Source organism: Mauremys reevesii, linkage group 2, assembly GCF_016161935.1.
Source record: "Mauremys reevesii isolate NIE-2019 linkage group 2, ASM1616193v1, whole genome shotgun sequence".
Classification (NCBI taxonomy): Eukaryota; Metazoa; Chordata; order Testudines; family Geoemydidae; genus Mauremys; species Mauremys reevesii.
The window spans coordinates 285,057,740-285,079,695 of record NC_052624.1 but is presented as its reverse complement, the minus strand read 5'-3'; the positions used below and the strand labels follow the sequence as shown (position 1 = coordinate 285,079,695).

The 21,956-nt window shown below is 58.6% G+C and overlaps 1 protein-coding gene across 2 annotated transcripts in view; it reads left to right on the top strand.

The window, feature by feature from the left end:
* The first annotated feature begins 8,002 nt into the window (after positions 1-8,002).
* Positions 8,003-21,956, top strand: part of KIFC2 (kinesin family member C2) — a 28,944-nt gene continuing 14,990 nt past the window's right edge. The window contains exons 1-4 of one of the 2 annotated variants that reach the window (XM_039527681.1): positions 8,003-8,024; positions 14,935-15,016; positions 15,307-15,485; positions 17,820-18,072. In XM_039527681.1, the coding sequence (XP_039383615.1) occupies positions 17,847-18,072 (226 nt within the window). In that variant the 5' untranslated portion in view covers positions 8,003-8,024; positions 14,935-15,016; positions 15,307-15,485; positions 17,820-17,846. The remainder of the gene's footprint in view (positions 8,025-14,934; positions 15,017-15,306; positions 15,486-17,819; positions 18,073-21,956) is intronic. The other variant, XM_039527682.1, reaches the window with a different exon arrangement.

Below are 21,956 nucleotides of genomic sequence, written 5' to 3'. Positions count from 1 at the left end.
CAACATGCTTCTGAGAGCCTGGACGTGACTGCCATGCCAGGCCCCGCTCACGGAGCGTAGCTCACCGGCTGGTTCTCTGCCAGCCTCCAACCACCAGACCGGCCGTGAGCCTTGGTTCGTAAGACCAGCCAGCTGGCGGCCTGTCCCCTCGGTGACGGCGACTGGGGGGTACCTCTGCAGCCCCAGCTACAGTTCCAGCCGGCCGTCGTCTTCACTTGGAGACAGGGCACCCGCTGCTGCTTGGTTGGTGCTGTCTAAAATATCTTCTTTGCAGTCACTCGATTAGCATTTTGCTCTGGCTGTAAATAGGCCTCCAGCGTGCAGCACACTCACTCCACCTACATGGAGCCAGGTAGAGAATCATCTCTATCACGTTAGGGTGGTCCGAGTGCATGGCTACGCAGGCGGTGTCGGAGAGAAGGCTTTGGATTCTTTCACCATGGGCTGTTGTTCCGGGAAGAAGGATTGCTAGGCAGAGACGGGCTCCACCTAACAAAGAGAGGGAAGAGCATCTTCACTTGCTAACCTAGTGAGGGCTTTAAACAAGGTCCGTCGGGGGATGGAGACCTAAACCCGGAGGTAAGTGGGGAAGTGGGATGCCGGGAGGAAACACAAGGAGAAGCTGCAACCGGGGAGGCCTCCTGATTCACACTGAGAAAGCAGGGCAATCGGCTGGTTGTCTTAGGTGCATGTGCACGAACGCAAGAAGCCTGGGAAACAAGCAGGAAGAATTGGAAGTCCTGGCACAGTCAAGGAACTATGATGTGATTGGAATAACAGAAACTACTGTCATGGATGGATATATACTGTTCAGGAAGGACAGGCAGGGCAGAAAAGGTGGGGGAGTTACATTGTATGTAAGAGAGCAGTATGACTGCTCAGAGCTCCGGTATGAAACTGCAGAAAAACCTGTTGAGAGTCTTTGGGTTAAGTTTAGAGGCGAGAGCAACAAGGGTGATGTTGTGGTGGGCGTGTGCTATAAACCACCAGACCAGGGGGATGAGGTAGACGAGGCTTTCTTCAGACAACAGAAGTTTCCAGATCACAGGCCCTGGTTCTCTCAATCACCCTGACATCTGCTGGGAGAGCAGTACAGCAGGGCACAGAGAATCCAGGAAGTTTTTGGAGAGTGTTAGGGACAACTTCCCGGTGCAAGTGCTGGAGGAACCAACTAGGGGTCGTGCTCCTCTTGATCTGCTGCTCACAGACAGGGAAGAATTGGCAGGGGAAGTAGAAGTGAGTGGCAACCTGGGCAGCAGTGACCATGAGATGGTCGAGTTCAGGATCCTGACACAAGGAAGAAAGGAGAGCAGCAGAATACAGACCCTGGACTTCAGAAAAGCAGACTTTGACTCCCTTAGGGAACTGATGGGCAGGATCCCCTGGGAGGCTAATAAGAGGGGGAAAGGAGTCCAGGAGAGCTGGCTGTATTTTAAAGAAGCCTTATTGAAGGTGCAGGAACAAACCATCCCAATGTGCAGAAAGAATAGCAAATATGGCAGGCGGCCAGCTTGGCTTAGAGAGAAATCTTCAGTGAGCTTAAACTCAAAAAAGAAGCTTACAAGAAGTGGAAATTTGGACAGATGACCAGGGAGGAGTATAAAAATATTGCTCGAGCATGCAGGGGTGTAAGCGGGAAGGCCAAACACAACTGGAGTTGCAGCTAGCAAGGGGTGTGAAGGGTAACAAGAAGGGTTTCTACAGGTATGTTAGCAACAAGAAGGTGGTCATGGAAAGTGTGGGACCCTTAATGACAGAGGATGTGGAAAAAGCTGAAGTACTCAATGTTTTTTTTGCCTCAGTCTTCACAAACAAGGTGAGCTCCCAGACTGCTGCACTGGGCAGCACAGTATGGGGAGAAGGTGACCAGCCCTCAGTGGTGAAAGAACAGGTTACGGACCATTTAGAAAAGCTGGACATGCACAAGTCGATGGGGCCAGATCTAATGCATCCGAGGGTGCTAAGGGAATTGGCTGATGAGATTTCAGAGCCATTGGCCATTATCTTTGAAAACTCGTGGCACTCGTGGGAGGTCCTGGACTATTGGAAAAAGGCTACTGTAGTGCCCAGCTTTAAAAAAAAGGGAAGAAGGAGAATCTGGGGAACTACACACTGGTCAGCCTCACTGCAGTCCCTGGAAAAATCATGGAGCAGGTCCTCAAGGAAACCATTTTGAAGCACTTGGAGGAGAGGAAAGTGATCAGGAACAGTCAGCCTGGATTCACCAAGGGCAAGTCATGTCTGACCAACCTGATTGCCTTCTATGATGAGACAACTGGCTCTGTGGACATGAGGAAAGCGGTGGACGTGACATACCTTGACTTTAGCAAAGCTTTCGATAAGTGTTAGGATATAGCTATTCAGGCCTGCCTGCAAAGCCTAGACTTTAAGAACTTCGGTGTATTTTTATCACTTAGCTAGTTACAGGGGTATAAAAACAAAGAATCAGAATCACAGTCCGCCTGTGTCTGGGCCTCCTCTCCCTAGGATAGTCTGAGGCCTTGTTCTTAGGTTAAGGCCTTTGGCTCATCCTCACATCCCAAACCAGCCAGACTGAAATAAGGTGCTATTGGGCTGTCAGGAAGATGATCCTGTCCTGATCGTGCCCATCACCACTAGCTAAAGAAACAGATCTTAAGATGGTTAAAGAAAACTTAGTTTGAGAGCATCCAGTCTGGCAAGAAATCACTGATCAATGGTTGTGCTTGTGAAACCCTCATTTCTGTATTGTTTTATCTTTTCTATCGTTAATCTGTCTAGTTCTCTACTTGTTTCTGTCTGCTGTATAATTAATTTTGCTGGGTATAAGTTAATTAGGGTAGTGGGATATAATTGGTTAGAGGATTATGTTACAATATGTTAGGATTGGTTAGTAAATTTCAGTAAAATGATTGGTTAAGGTATAGCTGAGAATATTACTATATGAACAGGTCAAACAGGAAGTGGGGGGAAGGGAAATTAGAATCGTGTTTCACTAAGGGGGGGTGGGAACAGGGACACAGGCAAGGCTCTGAGGCTTCGCAGCTGGGAAAGGGGACATGGGGAACAGACTCTAGAGATGAGCACTGCTGGTGCGAAGGGTTTTGGAATATGCTTGCTTGGAAACTAACCCTAATAAATATCGCATTGTCTGCACTTCAGACTTCTGGTCTGTTGCTGCTTGCTGCCTGCGTGACAAGAACCAGGGAAGTGGGAGCATTGAGGGAAAGCCCTCTAACAATACAGTCTCCCACAGTATTCTTGCCAGCAAGTTAAAGAAGTCTGGGCTGGATGAATGGACTATAAGGTGGATAGAAAGCTGGCTCAACAGGTAGTGATCAATGGCTCCATGTCTAGTTGGCAGCCGGTATCAAGTGCAGTGCCCCAAGGGTCGGTGCTGGGGCCAGTTTTGTTCAATATCTTCATTAACGATCTGGAGGATGGTGTGGACTGCACCCTCAGCAAGTTTGCAGATGACACTAAGCCCTGGTCTACACTGGGGGAGGGGGGGTAATCAATCTAAGTTACGCAACTTCAGCTATGTGAATAACGTAGCTGAAGTCGACGTACTTCCATCAACTCCGCCTGCGCCTCTCGCGGCGGTGGAGTGCAGGAGTCAATGGGAGAGCGCTTGGGGGTTGATTTATTGCGTCTAGACTAGACACGATAAATCGATCCCCGCTGGATCAATCGCTGGCCGCCGATCCGGCAGGTAGTGTAGACATACCCTAAGCTGGCGGGAGAAGTAGATACTCTGGAGGGGAGGGATAGGGTCCAGAGTGACCTAGACAAATTGGAGGATTGGGCCAAAATAAATCTGATGAGGTTCAACAAGGACAAGTGCAGAGTCCGGCACTTAGGACGGAAGAATCCCATGCACCGCTACAGGCTGAGGACTGACTGGCTAAGCGGCAGTTCTGCAGAAAAGGACCTGGAGATTACAGTGGACAAGAAGCTGGATATGAGTCAACAGTGTATCCTCATTGCCAAGAAGGCCAATGGCACATTGTGCTGCATTAGTAGGAGCATTGCCAGCAGATGGAGGGAAATGATTATTCCCCTCTATTTGGCACTGGTGAGGCCACACCTGGAGTATTGCGTCCAGTTTTGGTCCCCCCACTACAGAAGGGATGTGGACAAATTGGAGAGAGTCCAGCGGAGGGCAATGAACATTATTAGGGGGCTGGGGCACATGACTTACGAGGAGAAGCTGAGGGAATGGGGGTTATTTAGTCTGCAGAAGAGAAGAGTGAGGGAGGATTTGATAGCTGCCTTCAGCTACTTGAAGTGGGTTCCAAAGAGGATGGAGTTTGGCTGTTCTCAGTGGTGGCAGATGACAGAACAAGGAGCAATGGTCTCAAGTAGCAGTGGTCTAGGTTGGATATTAGGAAAAATTATTTCAGTAGGAGGTATCAGAGGGGTAGCCGTGTTAGTCTGGTTCTGTAGAAGCAGCAAAGAATCCTGAAGCCTCACTAGCCTTATAGACGTTTTGCGTTTTGCATGAGGTGAATACCCACTTCACCACTTCTAAGTGGTGAGTGGTGGAAAGGCAGGGGTGTGTATATAAGCAAGCAAGAAGCAAGCTAGAGATAATGAGGTACGAGGGTGGTGAAGCACTGGAATGGGTTACGTTGGGAGGTGGTGGAATCTCCTTCCTTAGAGGTTTTTAAGGTCAGGTTCGACAAAGCCCTGGCTGGGATGATTTAGTTGGGGTTGGTCCTGCTTTGAGCAGGGGGTTGGACTAGATGCCTCCTGAGGTCCCTTCCAACCCTGAGATTCTATGAGTCTATGAACTCACAGACCTTATGAGCAGGATTTTCTATACAGCTACACAGCCACTTACATAGTATCCATACATACACTGCCTGATGATACTGCTGCTCGGTGTGCTGCAGGCTTTCAGCAGAGACCTTATGTCACCATGTCTCAGCGGGTCACAACGGAGAATACCAAATTTAAGGCAAGCTGCTGGGATAAAGGGCAGATTCACCCCAAATCTGGAGGTTATTCTTCCATGAGATATACCAATCCAGCAACAAAAATAAACTTCTCTCTCACCACACCGGCCAACAAGAAGTCAGAAATGCAGCCTCCTTGGGTATTCCAGTCCTGGATCAACACACAGATGCTAGACTTAATGATGAGTGGTTATTTAAAACTAATTTAATCAACCAAAGGGTTCTTCTGATCCCAAAGGACCATCCACACACCCAGGTCAATATATAATTCAGATCTTACCCAATAATCACGCTGCTGCCAGTCCTTTAGTAGCTAATATCTAACGAACATAAGAACATAAGGTTTATTTATAAAAAGAAAGAAAGATGAGAGTTAAAATTGGTTGAAAGAATCAAATACATACAGTAAATACAAAGTTCTTGGATCAGGCTTGTAGCAGTGATGGCATAAACTGCTGGCTTGTTAAATCTCTGGTTGCTTCCAAATCATTGGAAGGTCCTCAGTCCCTTGGTTAGGATGCTCCCATTAGTATAAGTTCAGAATCCAGAAGTTTGAGCAGGAAAGAGGCAAAATGGAGATGTCTCCAGGGCCTTTTATAGCTTCTGCCAAGTGAAGGAAACGCATTGTTCTAATTTGTGGAAAATTACAGGTAACAAGATGGTGTTTGGAGTCACATGAGCAAGTCACATGTCCACACCTGCTTAGTCAAAGTAGAGGCCCTCACCCATACTCTAGTTAGAACCTTCACATGAAAGTCCATCAGGTGTGGATGGGCGTCTCCCATGGTCCATTGTGAGTTAAGTGTTCCCTGATGGGCCACTTAACTTGAATAGTCCCTTCAAGACGTGCAGGCTAAATACCTTGTGGGTGTTACTACAGGAGCAAACATTTGAAATACAGGTACATAGTTAATATTCATAACTTCAGATACAAACATGATACATGAATACAAATAGCACAGCCATATTCAGCAAATCATAACCTTTCCATAGACACCTCACTTGACATACTTTGTACAAGATTCGTTGCAATTATATAACAGTGGTAGCAACAATGATCTACATGGTCATATTTTAATCAGATAATGTCACACCTTACACGACCCCCGTTGATGAACTATAGACCCCAGCCCCAGGGGATCCCTGTGACCCTACAACACCTGTGCCCTATGCCAGCTGGCGCAAAGGGGTCCTCCGGTCACAGAACCAAGTATTTGATAAAGGCCTGATCAGTCCAGCAGAGGAAGGTCTAACCCCAGCCAATGGCTGGCCGGCCAAGCTAGAGAATTCGCCCTGGAAATGAGATGTACATTTTGCACAGGGAGGGTAATTCACCATGGGAACACCACTCTCTGCTGTGGTGCAAGCTCCCCTAGGGCTGGGGGGCAGAGAAATGGGCATGATGCCCACCCTGTCACAGCTCTCAGCATCGCCCAGAGCCCACGGCCCTCCCCATGGCCAGCAGCTCAGGCCCCCGGGTCAGGCCCTACACTCACCATGGCAGCCTGGGACTTGGGACTCCACAAGGTTTCTGTCACTACCCGCAGGGCCCGAGGAGGCTGCAGGGCACCTGTGTCTTGCAGATCCACACTGCTCAGGGCACAAGGAGTTGGCAGGGGCTGCCCATGTCTCACCCGTGCCCAGGGCGAGGGGAGCCGCAGGGGCTGCCCGTGTCTCCCCCGTGCCCAGGGCGAGGGGAGCCGCAGGGGGCGCCCGAGTCTCCCCCGTGCCCAGGGCGAGGGGAGCCGCAGGGGGCGCCCGAGTCTCCCCCGTGCCCAGGGCGAGGGGAGCCGCAGGGGGTGCCCGAGTCTCGCCCGTGCCCAGGGCGAGGGGAGCCGCAGGGGGTGCCCGTGTCTCCCCCGTGCCCAGGGCGAGGGGAGCCGCAGGGGGTGCCCGAGTCTCCCCCGTGCCCAGGGCGAGGGGAGCCGCAGGGGGTGCCCGAGTCTCCCCCGTGCCCAGGGCGAGGGGAGCCGCAGGGGGTGCCCGAGTCTCCCCCGTGCCCAGGGCGAGGGGAGCCGCAGGGGGTGCCGCTGTCTCCCCCGTGCCCAGGGCGAGGGGAGCCGCAGGGGGTGCCGCTGTCTCGCCCGTGCCCAGGGCGAGGGGAGCCGCAGGGGGTGCCCGTGTCTCTCCCGTGCCCAGGGCGAGGGGAGCTGCAGGGGTGCCCGAGTCTCCCCGTGCCCAGGCGAGGGAGCTGCAGGGGTGCCCGAGTCTCCCCGTGCCCAGGCGAGGGGAGCTGCAGGGGGTGCCCGAGTCTCGCCCGTGCCCAGGGCGAGGGGAGCTGCAGGGGTGCCCGAGTCTCCCCGTGCCCAGGCGAGGAGCTGCAGGGGTGCCCGAGTCTCCCCGTGCCAGGCGAGGAGCTGCAGGGGTGCCCGTGTCTCCCGTGCGCGCAGGGCGAGGGGAGCTGCAGGGGGTGCCCGAGTCTCCCCCGTGCCCAGGGCGAGGGGAGCTGCAGGGGGTGCCCGAGTCTCCCCCGTGCCCAGGGCGAGGGGAGCTGCAGGGGGTGCCCGAGTCTCCCCCGTGCCCAGGGCGAGGGGAGCTGCAGGGGGTGCCCGTGTCTCCCCCGTGCCAGGGCGAGGGGAGCTGCAGGGGGTGCCCGTGTCTCCCCCGTGCCCAGGGCGAGGGGAGCTGCAGGGGGTGCCCGAGTCTCCCCCGTGCCCAGGGCGAGGGGAGCTGCAGGGGGTGCCCGTGTCTCCCCCGTGCCCAGGGCGAGGGGAGCTGCAGGGGGTGCCCGAGTCTCGCCCGTGCGCAGGACCCGGTGAGGCTGCAGGGGGTGCCCGTGTCTGGCGGCCCGTGGGCGGCTCCGCCCGGCTCCTCCCGGTCCCCGCCGGTGCCGCAGCGCCAGGGGCGGGCGGGGGCACTGGGCATGCTCGGAGCCGCTGCGGCTGGCTCGGCCGGTGCAGCTGCCGGGCGTGCGGCGCGGAGCGGAGCGGAGCGGAGCGGGCGTGGGGATCCCCGGGCCGGGCTGGGCTGGGCTGCAGGGCGCCCCGGAGCCCCCCCCGCGCCCCCATGTTCGCCTTCTACTCGCTGCTGGTCTACATCGTGTACGCGCTGCTGCGCCGCGGCCCGCGGCCGCTCCCCCCGCCGCAGGTAGGGGGCTGGGGGGGGGGGGGCGCTCGGGCACCGGCTGGGGGGGACCCCGCCCCCCCACAGGCAGGGTCATGTCCTCCAGCGCTCCTGAGCCGCCCCCGCTGTAGTTAACCCCGGCCCCGGCCAGTCTGCCCCCGCTAGCAGAGCCTGGCCCCGGGGTGCGGGACACGGGGGCTGCCGGAGCCACCTCTGGGGAGGGCAAAGGATGGAATTATTCCCCCCCTGCACCCCCCCGACCCTGCCCCCAGCACCCCCCCCCGCTGTGCCCCCAGCACCCCCCGACCCTGCCCCCAGCACCCCCCCGCTGTGCCCCCAGCACCCCCCCACCCTGCCCGTAGCACCCAGCTGCTCTGCATGCCCCCAGCAGCACCTGCCCCTGACAGCTGCTCACCGTCACCGGGTGCTCTGCAGATACCTGCACTGGGGTTCCTGGCTGTCCCCAGCCCTGGTCCTGGTGCTCCCTGCTACCCCCCTAGTCTGCAGCCCCCTGCTACCCCAGCCCTGGGCTCCCCCCCACCCCCCCGGAGGTCTGTTGATGCTCCTCAGTCCCAGCTTGCAGCCCCCCAAGCCTGGCCGTCCCCTGAGCAGGCTCCCCAGGTGCCAGGCCGTGGGGTGGGTTTTTGTGCCGTGGTGGAGGCCAGGCTGAGCCCTCCCAGCTCACGGCAGGGATGAGAAGCTGCCACCCGCCCCGCTGGGATGGGCTGTTCCGCTCCCCTCGCACTGTTCACTTTGCTACTGACCCGGAGCAGCCGGGCCCTGTCCCCTGCCCGAGTGGGATCACTCTGTCCTGGGCCAGGTAGTCACTCCACTCCCAGCTCCACGGCCCTTCGCACTGCCTGCCCCGGCTCTCTGCCCCCTGCCCCCTTGGCGTGGTCCCCAGCAGCCTGGCTCCCGAGCCGCTGCGTGCCCGGGTCGCCGCAGCAGGGAGCCGGTTCACCCGTCTCTTGTGGGGATGCTGCTCCCTGATCAGTGCAGAGATGAAAGCCCATCTGGCTGCAGAGATCCAGATTTGCTGTGGTTGTCGTGTCTGCCTGGCGGGCCGGGGCCGGGGGCTCTTCAGATTGGGGGAAACCAGGTCAGTTTTGGCACTGCCGGATCCAGCCCTGGGGAGTGATATGGGACGCTGATCGTCTGCCGGCATGGGAAGGGGTGGAGGGAGGTACCCAGTCCTAGCCATGCAGACTTGGGGGCGTCTACCCCTGACCGGATGGATCCCCATTTTTCCTGGCATGCTGGTGGAGGGAGGGGGGTACCCAGAAGTAACAGTCGATCTGTCTCCATCATTCTGTGGTGGAATTTCAAAGGCACGTGTTGCCATGGTAACTGTGCAGCCGCTCTGTCTCCGTGGCAGCAGGCGCCTTTCCCAACCAGCTCATAGCAAAGTGCATGGGGAGTCCCCCTGTCCTGGGGTCTCGAGGAGAATGTAAAAAGCAGCTCAGTCCTTCTCCCCGTGCGGGTCGGCTCCCCACTCCTGACTGCTCAGCCCACACCCTAGGTCCTCTCCCGCTCCCGGTGCACTAAGGAGCCAGCTGCCTGAGTGAGTCCACCTGCCGCTCCCCAGCCGGGCAGCCCCCGTTCTCAGGCTAGGTGGGGTCCAGGCAGCTCCCCCCCCCCCCCCGCTCACCATGCCTTGCTGTAGAGCTGTGATCCTTTTCAGAATGGGGTTAGTGGCCCCTCCGGTCTGTCTGGGTCAGCACTCGGGACATAGGAATGGGCAGATTGAACAGGCCAGGGATCGTCTCAGTCTGTCCTGTCGGTGACAGGGACCAGCCCCAGCCATTCCAGAGGAAGGCGCAAGCACCTGGTACTGGATGGTTATGTAGTAACCTGTCCGGGGAGGCATCTCTTCCTAATCCTCCATCATTCAGTTAGGGACTGCTGATGCCCTGGACCAAGAGAGATTATGGGTAACTGTGGCTGGGGTAATGATCCTTAGAAGGGTCTGGCCCTGTTTTGAATCCTGCGAAGCTCAATAATGTCTGGTAGCAGTGAGTTCCACAGGTTCACGACACGTGTGGGGAAAGAGTCTCTCAGCTCAGTTGTAAATGTGCTGTATTTCAATCTCACGGACAGTCCCCGGCTCCCTGTATCCTGAAGGGGGGCTAAGTGCTGCTCAGTTTGCCGTCTCTATCCCCTGGCTCAAGCTCTTGGAGATAGCAAGAGATTCGTCCCCTGGAAAAGAAGAAGGCAGGAGTCCCAGAGCCAAAAATGGGCACCAGCCCAGAGCGGCCCCATGGTCCAGATCCCATCGGTGCTGGCAGAGCAGCGCCGGGCACAACTTGGTTCTGGAGATGAACTCGGCCAGCAGCTGGGGCACTTGGCAGTACCAGTGAAGTGACTAAAATTGCAGTGGGGAGGGGGAAGGCATGAGGGCAGCTCAGCCCTGCTGGAGGGGGAATTGAACCTGCCGACCCAGCTGTGCACTTGGCCCATTGACGTTATCCTTGTCCAGGCTGACAGGCAAAGCCCATGTGACATCTCTGGGATCCTGCACCCAGCGTGGTGGGGTGAGCGCTCTCGGGGGCACGTGGGGGACAGGTGCCCTCCCCCAAATGTTCTCGGTCCTGTTGACGTCCCTTCCAAGGCCGCTGCAGGACTCTGGTGTTTTCACTCCTGGGCCACTAGTGATTTCCTGCTGTTTTTTCCATCGATTCTGAGAGCCTGGGGCCTAGATCAGGGGCGGCTCCAGACCCCAGCACACTAAGCGCGTGCTTGGGGCGGCATGCCGCGGGGGGCGCTCTGCCGGTCACCGGGAGGGCGGCAGGCAGGCCACCTCCTGCGGCATGCCTGCGCAGGGTCCGCTGGTCCCACAGCTTTGGTGGAGCCGCGGGACCGGCGACCGGCAGAGGGCCTCCCATGGCATGCCGCCCTGCTTGGGGTGGCAAAATGTCTAGAGCTGGATGGATCATTGTGAGATCTCTGTATCTATCGCATAGGCCCTAGGAGTGCCCCGCATTAACTCCTGGTTGGGTGCTTTTCTGAAAGATCTGCTCGAGGTCAATCTTGATTTTAAAATGTCCAGGGATGGAGAACCCAGCGCAGCCCTCGGCGGCCGCTGGAGATGCCGGTGCTGAGGCTGTGCCCTGGCTGATGGATGGCCTGGATTTCCCACGTCCCATGCTGGGGCCAGGTGGAATCCCTGTGCCAGTGCTAACCCTACCCCTGTTTTAACACAGGCTTGTTATTGAGGGTTGGCTGGTAACACACGGACTAATCCCCAAGCTGGCTGTGCATGGAGCGTGGGAAGGGATGGCAGCACAGGCGTTCGGGTCCCTGTTTGGGATCCAGTTCCGTGACGTCCTTTGCTGTGGATTCAGCACCAGTGCGTAGGTCCCTATCACTTGAGCTAAAGGAATCCCTCCGTCAGCCAACAGCAGCAGTAGGCTCTTATCCTCTGTGAGCACCAGCCCCTAGAGACATGGCCCCTGCTTCGCTAGCGTGTTACGACAGCACCAGGGAAAGGAAGCGGGAGAGACTGGCGGCACAAGGGACGTGAGTAGGGTTGGGGGAGGGAGTGGCTTCAGGGGCAGGGGCCCGGCTTGCTAGGGCCTGCTTGGAGCAGGCACTGGAAGGCGCCGGGATTGAAGGGGTCGGTCTGTCTGCACTGAGGGGAGGGGAAGGAGCCTCCTGGTCCCAGTCGGACCCAGCGCAGAGGACAGCAGATTGGGGTTCATTCACCCCTTCCCTCGCTGGGGTGCCCCATGCTGCCCCAGCTGGGGGCACGTTTAGCCACTACCCTGACTCCCAGCGCCCGAGCTCACCCCCACGGGGTGTGGCATCCCTGTGCCCGGCTCAGCCACCCCAGCAGATGTGCAGATGGCAGCTCAAGCTGGCTCCCAGGTGCCAGGCCCTGAGGGAAGGGATCCACCCCCCAGGGGAAGGGGGGGCAGCCCTGCTGGAACCCATGGGGCATTTCCCTGCCCCCAGCTTCTGCCACCTCCCCTGGGGCCCAGTCTGAACACATGGGGTGCATGATGGGAGAATTGGGGGGCCAGTAGGGCTGGGTCCAGATCCTCTCCCCGGCTCTCTGGGTGGCAGTACTGCCCCTGGATGCTACACCCCCCGCAAAGGTTTAGCTGGTGGATCAGGATAGTTATGGATTTGCTGGCCCCCTTCCCCCACTGTGCTGCCGTGGGTTCCCCCCTCCATGTACCCCCCCAGCTGCCCCCTGCACAGGGGAACCGCATGGGTCCTGACCGCACAGAGGGGGGCTGAGGCGTGTTTGGGTGCAGGCGTCTCTGTTGGTACCTACTGGGGCGATTCTGCCCCCTGCCCAGGATGGCAGTTAGTTGGGGGGCACGAGGGGGGCTGGGGCTGGGTCTCCCCCTGCCTGTCAGCAGGGTGCAGGACCCTGGCTTTCCCTGCCCGCTTTGCCCTGGGCCCCTGTTTGGCACTGGGGGCAGCTGGGGGCAGGGGTGTTGTCTGTTGGTTGAATAGACGTTGATTGTTCCAATCTCTGACCCCTCCTCAGCTGCAGGCGCGGGTCGGCGCCCAGCCCCGCTGGGCCTTGCCAGACACGTCTCCAGGGCCAGGAGCGTTGGCCGAGCCTTGTGCTCCCCTGGCAGAGAGCTTCATGCGCCGTTCCCAGGCTGGGCCCCTCTGCTGGGGCGGGATGTGCGCGCCAGGTGTGCCCGGGCTGCCTCTGTTGGCGCTTTGGCAGCTGGGGGGTCGGTTCTCTCCAAAGGGGCCTGGCAGCACGGGGCCTGACCCCTCAAGGCCGCGTGATCTCCCCTGCCAGAGGGCTGATTGGATCCATAGGGCGGTGCTGAGAGCCTGCCCCATTTCCGCCCCTTGGCATCTCGGCTCTGGCGCTCTGCCATTTCCCTGTTTGGCTCCGCGCTGCACAGCTGCCTCCGAGGTTGGCCTGGCTGCAGCTTGTTAGCAGGGAGCTGATGCTGTTTCCAGCCGGGCTGTATTGATTGTCCAGGGAGGCCTGGCTCAGGCTTTGACTTGCCGCGCTGTGGGTCTGTCTCCCTGGCGGGGGCACAGACTCCTGCAGCAGGGGGGCCAGCTGCCCACTGTGAGGACAGGCAGCACCGTCGGGTGCCCTGGCCTTGCTGAGCTCAGCCCTGTCGCCGGCCCCAGACCTGGCTCAGGCCCCCAGACCCACATGTATTGGACAGTTCCTGAGCGTGGGGCTGGGGCCTCTGTCACAGCTATTCCCTGTGGGGCTGGTGAGCTGAGCCCGCGGAGACGGCACCTGGGTGGCCCCATCAGCATAGCCGGGCGAGGGGCTGGGCCGAACCAGAGCTGTGTGACATGAGTTAAAGAGCCGGGCTTGCCACTGGGGGCTACGCAGCTGCTCGTCCTCTGTGCCCCTGGCACCGAGGGGGAACGGGCGTGTGCCCTCGCCCTGGGGAGCGCTAGCAGGGGCAGCACCCGGGCAGGGCCGGCTCTGCCCCATTAGGAGGGTTCCCATCTTGCCAGCTCAGCACCTTGCTGTGCCCCAGCCAGGCCTCGTAGGAGGGGGTCGGGTCTTGGGGTGTGATCAGGGCCCTGGGCACGGGGTGCCGAAGGGAGCGATCCAGGAGCGTTCCCGGTGTCTAGACAGCTTCAGCACGGAGATGGATCCGGTTCAGGGCATCAGTTGCACCCAGCAGGGTCAGCTCTGTGCCGGGCTTGGGGAGGGGAGCTCTATGGGGCTGTCTGTGGTGGGGGTAATTGAGGGGGTTCTGTGGGGCTGTCTGGCGGGGGGTAATTGAGGGGGTTCTGTGAGGCTGTCTGGCGGGGGTAATTGAGGGGTTCTGTGGGGCTGTCTGGCGGGGGTAGTGAGGGGTTCTGTGGGGCTGTCTGGCGGGGGTAATTGAGGGGTTCTGTGAGGCTGTCTGGCGGGGGTAATTGAGGGGTTCTGTGAGGCTGTCTGGCGGGGGTAATTGAGGGGGTTCTGTGAGGCTATCTGTAGCCAGAGGTGTGTGTGGGGAGACTGTCTGTGGTAGGGGAGTGCTTGAGGGGGGCTCTATGGGGCTGTCTGTGGTAGGGGTTTTCTGGGGGGATCTGTAGGGCACAGTGGTGGAGGGTGGCATGGGGGAGGCTGTCTGTGCCCAGAGAGGTTCGGGGGCAGCCATGGTGGGGAGTGTTCGGGGGTGGGAGCTCTGGGGTGCTGTTCATAAAGGGGTGGTGCCATGGGGGCTTCTGTGGGGCCATTTGTGGTGGAGGGAGGTGTCGGGGGGGCACTGATGTGCCGTCTGTGGCAGAGGGGAAGGTTGGTCAGGGGGCTCTGAGACACCATCTGTGAAGGAGGGAGAAGTTGGAGGGACTCTGAGGTGCTGTCCATGGTGACGGGGAGAGCTCTGAGGACCCATTTAGTTGGGGGGCTCTGAGGACCCATTCATGGCAGGGGGCAGGGGGCTCTGAGGACCCGTCTGTGGCAGGAGGCGGGTTGGTCAGAGGGCTCCGAGGACCCATCCAGGGCAGGTTGCTCGGGGGGCTCTGAGGACCCCCCTGTGGTGGGGGGCAGGTTGGTCGGGGGGCGTTGAGGACCCCCACGAGGCGGGGGACGGGGCGGTCGGGGGCTTTGAGGACCCGTCCGTGGCGGGGCGGGCGGGGCGCGGGGCTCTGAGGACCCGTCCGTGGCGGGAGGCGGGTTGGGTGGGGGGCTCCGAGGACCCATCCAGGGCAGGTTGCTCGGGGGCTCTGAGGACCCCCCTGTGGTGGGGGGCAGGTTGCTCGGGGGTCTCTGAGGACCCCCCCGTGGTGGGGGCGGGTCGGTCAGGGGGCTCTGAGGACCCCCCCGTGGCGGGGGCGGGTCGGTCGGGGGGCTCTGAGGACCCATCCGTGGCAGGGGGGCGGGTCGGTCAGGGGGCTCTGAGGACCCGTCCGTGGCGGGGGGGGCGGGTCGGTCGGGGGGGCTCTGAGGACCCCCCCGTGGCCTGGCCTCTGACAGACGTTTCCTTTCCCTCCTGCTCTCCAGGGCCCGGATGCCTTCTCCGTGGAGCCGCCCAGGCGGCGCAGGCTGTGTGAGGAGCTGTGGCCGGAGCTGCCGGAGCTGGACAGTGCGTAGCCTCCTCTCCCGTCCCCGGGCACGGCTCTGAGCCGCAGTGGCTGGTCTGGTTGGCACGTGGCCCAGCAGCGGGGGAGGGTGCTGGCTGTAGATGGGTGCATGCCGGGCTGGTGAGCTGGCACAGGTCTCCCCGTGTCCTGAAGGGGGTCAGGTGTTGGGGACGATGGATCTCACACGGGGGGGTGCCACTGGGCTGGGGCACATCTGTCTCGACAGTGGGGGAGCCAAGGGGCGCCCTGGCGCTGCGGCTCCCCCCCCCCAGCGCTGTTCCCCCCTTTGCAGGCAGCTCCGAGAGCGACCGAGGCAGTGGCACGGGGGAGGAGGAGGAGGAGGAGGAAACTGGCCCTGACAGCGGCTTTCTGGAGGATGCCACCACCCCGCTCACCGAATTCCTGGCCCTCAAGCGGGAAGCTGCCGAGGGGAAGCTCTGCCCAGTGGACACAGAGGCCTCTGGCGGGAAGGTAAATCTGGGCGCGTTCCCCATCAGAGCTGCTGCCTCCCTGTCGCCATGGCAATGAGGAGCATGAAACACAAACAGGCGTGGCCAGGTGTGACGGGTCTCGGGGTGCCCAGAGCTGGGAGGCGCCTTGGTCTCTTGTGTTGGGGGAGTCTTGCTTGTGCTTAGCTGGGTGTCCACTCCCTGACCCCACCCTCCTGTCAGCCACCCAGGCCCTCTCCTCCAGGCAGAGCCAGCCCTTACCTTGCCTCGCAGGTTAACAGGAGCTGCACCCAGTCCCCGAGCCCGTCGGGCCCAGCCCGGTCTCCACGGGACACTCCCGCAAGTACCAGGCCTGCTGTCCTCCAGGGGCCAACATGTACACCTCTTTGTGAGAGTCAGGATCCGCGCTTTGGGGGCCATCACAGCACTGAGGGATTTTATAGTGAAAACAAGGGTGAGATCATTGCCAGAGAACCATGAGCTGGTGAGGGAGAATAATAGAAACGAAAGGTCACCTATAAAACAAATCATAGCACCTTTTCTGGAGCCTGCACTTCACTCAGCAGGCTAAGCTGCCGGCCAGTGAAGCGTATCTCACCCCCAAACTCCTCTGCTGAGCCTCAGACAAGGAGGGTTCAGATCCCGTTTTCGGGACCGTAAGCCCTCAGCCCGCTTCCTTCCTAAGTGCAGGGTGCGGGGTGTCGTCCCTGCCTTCTGCTCACGTCCCCAGAGTTCAGTGTCTGTTCTCAGATCAGGATAACGCAGGATAGGGGCTTCTTTTTCCTGCGTGCCACTTCCCCGGTGATTGCACATCTCCCTGCTGGCTCTGTATGTACGTGGGTATCCGCTGTGTTAGCTTATGCTGCTCGCGTCCCGCCCGAGAGCCAGGTGAACAAAGATCCCTTGTGTGGCAGAAAACCCGCACGCTGTCATTGGACATCCACAGCCCCTTACGCAGCATCTGTGTGGACATTTCACTCTTTGGGGACCCAGACCGCACAAGCCAGCATGGGGACCTTGCTGGGACCCTCTCGCCAGTTGGTGTTATGGGATTCTTGGGTTACCCCAGGACCCACCGCATCAGATCTGAACTGGCCACGTACCGGCCCAGCAGAACCATCCATCCAGACAGCTCCCAGGGCTCATCTGTCCCTGTCCTCCTCTCTGCTCGCTTTGCTGCCCTGACCGACCTGCTGGCTATTTACCAGGCAGTCGCCAGCACTCCTGTCCCCCCGGGAGCTTGTCCAGCTCTCGACTCTCCCCGGAAGGGGGTTGCTGAGGCCTGGAGCAGAGAAGGAGGGACCCAGTCCCTGTGTCTCCTTGGTCACCGTGAGTCTCAGACCACAGAAGGGACCAATGGACTTAGTCTGGAGCACGTGTGGGTTTCTGGAATCCGTCAGCGGTGCCCATCCCTAGCTCCATGTCCACCTGCCTGGTCGTGGATAGTGCCCGTCACGGGGATACCAACGGGCCTGGCGCAGCCTGGCAGAGCGTGGGTAGAACGCTGCCACTGGGAGCGCTGGCCTCTGACAAGACACAGGGCAGCCATGAACCGGGCCTCCTCTGCCCCTGACGTTCCCGGTGCCGCTGTCCCGGTGCCACCTGCTAGGAGCCCAGGCTCTGGGGCGGCACTTAGCGCACGTCTGGGTGTGAGCCGGGAGGCGATTCCCAGCCACGTGGGCAGCTCTGCTCGCGCTGGTGCTAAACACGGCAGTGTAGCTGGGGAAGCACGGGCGGGGGGGCTTGGTCTAGCTGTCAGAATGCCGACCCGCCCGGCCCCCCTGGGTCTGTACTCGGGTGGCTAGTCTGAGCTGCCGCCTTTCCTACCCCGGCTACTCGGGTGACCCTGGGCGAGTCCCTTCTCCCTGACTAAGTGTGCGGTGGCCAGCGCACGGGGCCCCTGCTCTTGGTGTGCGATTGCCGATGGTGCCAGCCAGCCGCAGGGGCTGCGCAGGCTGCTGGGGGTGGGGGTACCTGTCTGGGGTTTCCTCTGGCCCCTGGGCGTAGTGCCTCACCGTCGCCGATGGGGTCTCTCGGAGCCAGCCCCGCTGCACGCGTGGGGGTCCGAGGTGCAGTGGATGAAGTGACCCACTCCAGAGTCACATGGGGTCTGTGGCAGAGCACCAGGGCCGGGTCTCCTGAGTCCTTGGCCCCAACCCTACCCACTAGGCAAACCATTCCCACCCTCCGCCTGTGCTAAGTGCTTTGTCTTCTCTTTTCTCCTTCGAACCACCCCCCTCATCCCCCCACATCCCATGTGCTCCTGCGACCTGCTCTGTCCGCCCCTCCCTCCCCGTCCCACCATCTCACTCGGGTCTCCCTCTCCCCCTGCTCCTCCCACGGGTTCCCACGCCAGCTCCCCGACTCCCCTCTCATCTCGGTGATGTCCCACCTCCTCTCCTTCCTGGAGCACTACGGGCAGATGCAGCGGCTGCAGGAGCAAGCCGGGGAGTACCGCTCCCGCCTGTGCCGGGAGGAGAGCCGGCGCCGGAAGCAGCTGCGGACGCTGAGGAGGGCCTACAGGCAGCAGGTGCAGGACAAGCTGAGCGTCATCGAGAGCCTGGAGGGCGTCATCTGCGAGCAGCAGAACGTCATGGAGACACTGCATGGTGGGGAGTCATTCGCCCCGACCGCAGCAACGCCCACGAGCAGCAACCTGGGCTTCGGGGGTGAAATTCACAAGGCCTGGGCACCACTGGCTGGGGTCCCGCCTCCCGCCACTGGCTGGGGTCCCACCTCCGCTGAGGCCTGGGCACCCCTGGGTGGGGTCCCGCCTCGTCCCATAGTGCCTACGCCTTTGTCAGGCCTTGTGTGAATTTCTCCCCTCTGAAGACAACAGAGTAGAGAAGCTCCTGAGGTTGTCACTGAGGACCAGGGTGATGGGCCTGCTGCAGACGTGGAAATGCAGGAGGGTGGCTGCACTGGTGATGGGAGGGAACCTGGCTGGCAGTTGGGCATGGAGAGGGGTTGATATGGGGGGTGGAGGGTGGAGCCCCTCACCTCTAGGATGGTGGCTGCTCAAAGCCATACGGCCGCTGGAGGCAGAGTTTGCTGGAGGGTCTTGGCTAAGGGGCAGCGTCCAAACGAAATGGTGATGAGTGGTGGTCAGTCGGCCCCTTGTTGGCAGCCTCTGGAGAGAGGACAAGGACTGAATGAGTCATGGAGACTGATCTGCAGGGACCATGCTCTGCTGGAGGGAGAAGAGACTTCATCTTCTGAAGTGACCAATGAACCAGTGAACCCCAGCTCACACATCCACCTGTCCATCTAGCACACCTGTCCATGCACCCAAAACACTCATCCACCCAACACACCCACTCATCCAACACACCATCCACCCGTCTGCCTGTACGATCATCCATCTGCCCGTACATCCAACACACCCACCCATCCAACACAACATTCACCCACCCAAAATACCGATCCACCCTCCCATCCAACACACCTGTCCATTCATTCATTCATTCATTCATTCATTCATCCAACATACCTATGCATCCACCCACCCATCCAACACACCATCCGTCTATCCATCCCACACACTCATCCATCTGCCAATCCATCCAGCACACCTGTCCATCCACCCATCCATCCAGCACACCCACCCATTCAACACACTCACACCCACCCCTCCATCCAACACACCATCCCTCTATCCATGCAACACACACATCTATCTGCCAATCCATCCACACACCCTCCCATCCAATACACTTGTCCATCCATTCATCCATCCAGCACACCCACCCCACCACCCAAAATACTCATCCATCCTCCCATCCAACACACCTGTCGATCCATTCATTCAGCACACCCATCCAATACACCCACCCAGCTGCCCAGCCATCTAACACATCCAGACATCCAATGCACCCATCCACCTGCCCATCCAACACAGCCACTCATCCAACCATCCATCCAACACACCTACCCACACATCCATCACACCCTCCATCCATCCACCCAAAATACTCATCCACCTTTCCTTACAACACACCCATCCACCTGTCCATCCAACACAGCCACTCATCCACCCATCCATCCAACACACCCATCCACCTGTCTGTCCAACACAGCCACCCACCCATGTATCCACCTGTCCATGCAACACACCTACTCACACATCCATCACACACTCCATCCACCCAAAATACTCATCCACCTTCCCATCCAACACACCAGTCCATCCATTCATCCATCCAATATGTCCACACGTCCAACCAACACACCATCCATTCATCCGTCCGTCCATCCAACACACTCATCCATCTGCCCAACCATCCAATACACCCACCTATCCATTCACCCATCCAACACACCCACCCAGCTGCCCAGCCATCTAACACACCCAGTCATCCAACACACCCATCCACCTGTCCATCCAACACAGCCACTCATCTGCCTGTCCATCCAACGCACCCATGCATTCACCCATCCATCCAATACACCTACCCACACATCCATCACACCCTCCATCCATCCACCCAAAATACTCCATCCACTTTACCATTCAACACACTGGTCCATCCATTCATCCATCCAACATGCCCACACATCCACACATCCAACCAACACACCGTCCATCCATCCGTTTATCCAAAACACTCATCCATCTGCCCATCCATCCAACGAACCCATGCACCCATCCAATACACCTGTCCAGTCATTCATCAATTCGACACACTCACCCACCCATCCATCCCCCTGTCTATCCTACACCCCCCCCATCCACCTGTCCATCCAACACAGCCACATGTCCGCTGATCCATCCAACACACCCATCCACCTGTCCATCCAATACAGCCACTTGTCCATTCAACACATCCAACATACCATCTATCCATCCACCCAAAATACTCATCCACCCTTCCATCCATCCATCCAACCAACATGCCCACGCATCTGCCCAACACACCATGAATTCATCCATCCATCCATCCATCCAACGCACTCATCCATCTGTGGTTAGATGTTGATAGATATTTGGCTGCGTGTGTGTGTTCCCTCTGTGTGCCACCCCAGCCCTGTGCACACAGCTGTTACAGCAGACCTTGAGTGAACCGCCCAATGAGCACAAGATCTGTTAGGGGATGAAGGCACCCAGCCAAGTTTATTGTCGATGAAGCACAGTACTAGAATCCCGCAGACTACTGGACCACTAATACATGTAAGCCTATGACAATGGACCAGCTCAGTGAATGGTGGGACTTTCTGTTCCTTCCTAGACCAAAGATACTCCCTCTGAGGTACCATTTTATACACCGATACAAACAAGTTCCCTATTTCCCCTCTGACATAATTAGTTGTTGCCCCTGATGTGGCAAATAATCACCCATCACCTTGTACATGTTGGTTCGATCAAAACATCTCTATTACATACTACAGAAGCAGTTTCTCCTCCCTTGGTGTTCACACCTCAACTGCTAGAAGAGGGCCTCATCCTCCCTGATTGAACTAACCTCGTTATCACTAGACTGATTCTTGCTTGCATATTTATACCTGCCTCTGGAAATTTCCATTACATGTGTCTGACAAAGTGGGTATTCACCCACGAAAGCTCATGCTCCAATACATCTGTTAGTCTATAAGGTGCCACAGGACTCTTTGTTGTCTACTACGTACTGTCATCCTGACCTTATCTTTTAGGAGGGATCAGTGTGTTCCTGTTATCCTTGGGGAATGTTTTTGTACCATCCTTGATATTGGGATGTTCTGGTACCACTTGATATCGGGATGTGTTTGTGTGAGTACTCTGTGACTAGCACTCCTTAGGAATGTGTATTTCTACAATATCAGCCCTGTTCTTGGCAGATTGTGTGAGCAGGTCCTGCCTCATACCAGGCCTCTGATACAAGCGCTTATGTCTCAGGCTCTCTTCCTACTACACCATCCAACACCCACCCATCCATCCAACACACTCATCCATCTGCCCAACTATCCAACACACCCATCCGTCCATCCATCCAACACACTCATCCATCTGCCCAACCATCCATTCAACACACTCATCCATCTGCCCAACCATCCAACACACCCTCCATCCAACACACTCATCCATCCATCCATCTGCCCATCCATCCATCCAACACACTCATCCACCTGCCCACCCATCCAACACACTCATCCATCTGCCCATCCAACACAACCAGCCATCCATCCAACACACTTGTTCATCCATGCAACCCTCACATCCACCTGTCCATCCAACACACCATCCAGCCATCCACCCAACAAGCTCATCCATCATCCATTTGCCCATGCAATGCACCCACTCATTCATCCACCATGTCCATCCACCATCCATCCATGCAATACACTCATCCATCTACCCACCCATCCAAAATATCTGTACAATGTCCCCCCACATCCATTCCCTCCCTCTGAGCACTTACCCACCTGCCCCTCACTGAGGGGGAGGGTGATTCTGTCTCCAGTCTGATTCTGTGGTGGGCTGCATCTCCCCATCCCCCTCGTCCCTTCCCCAGATGGCCCA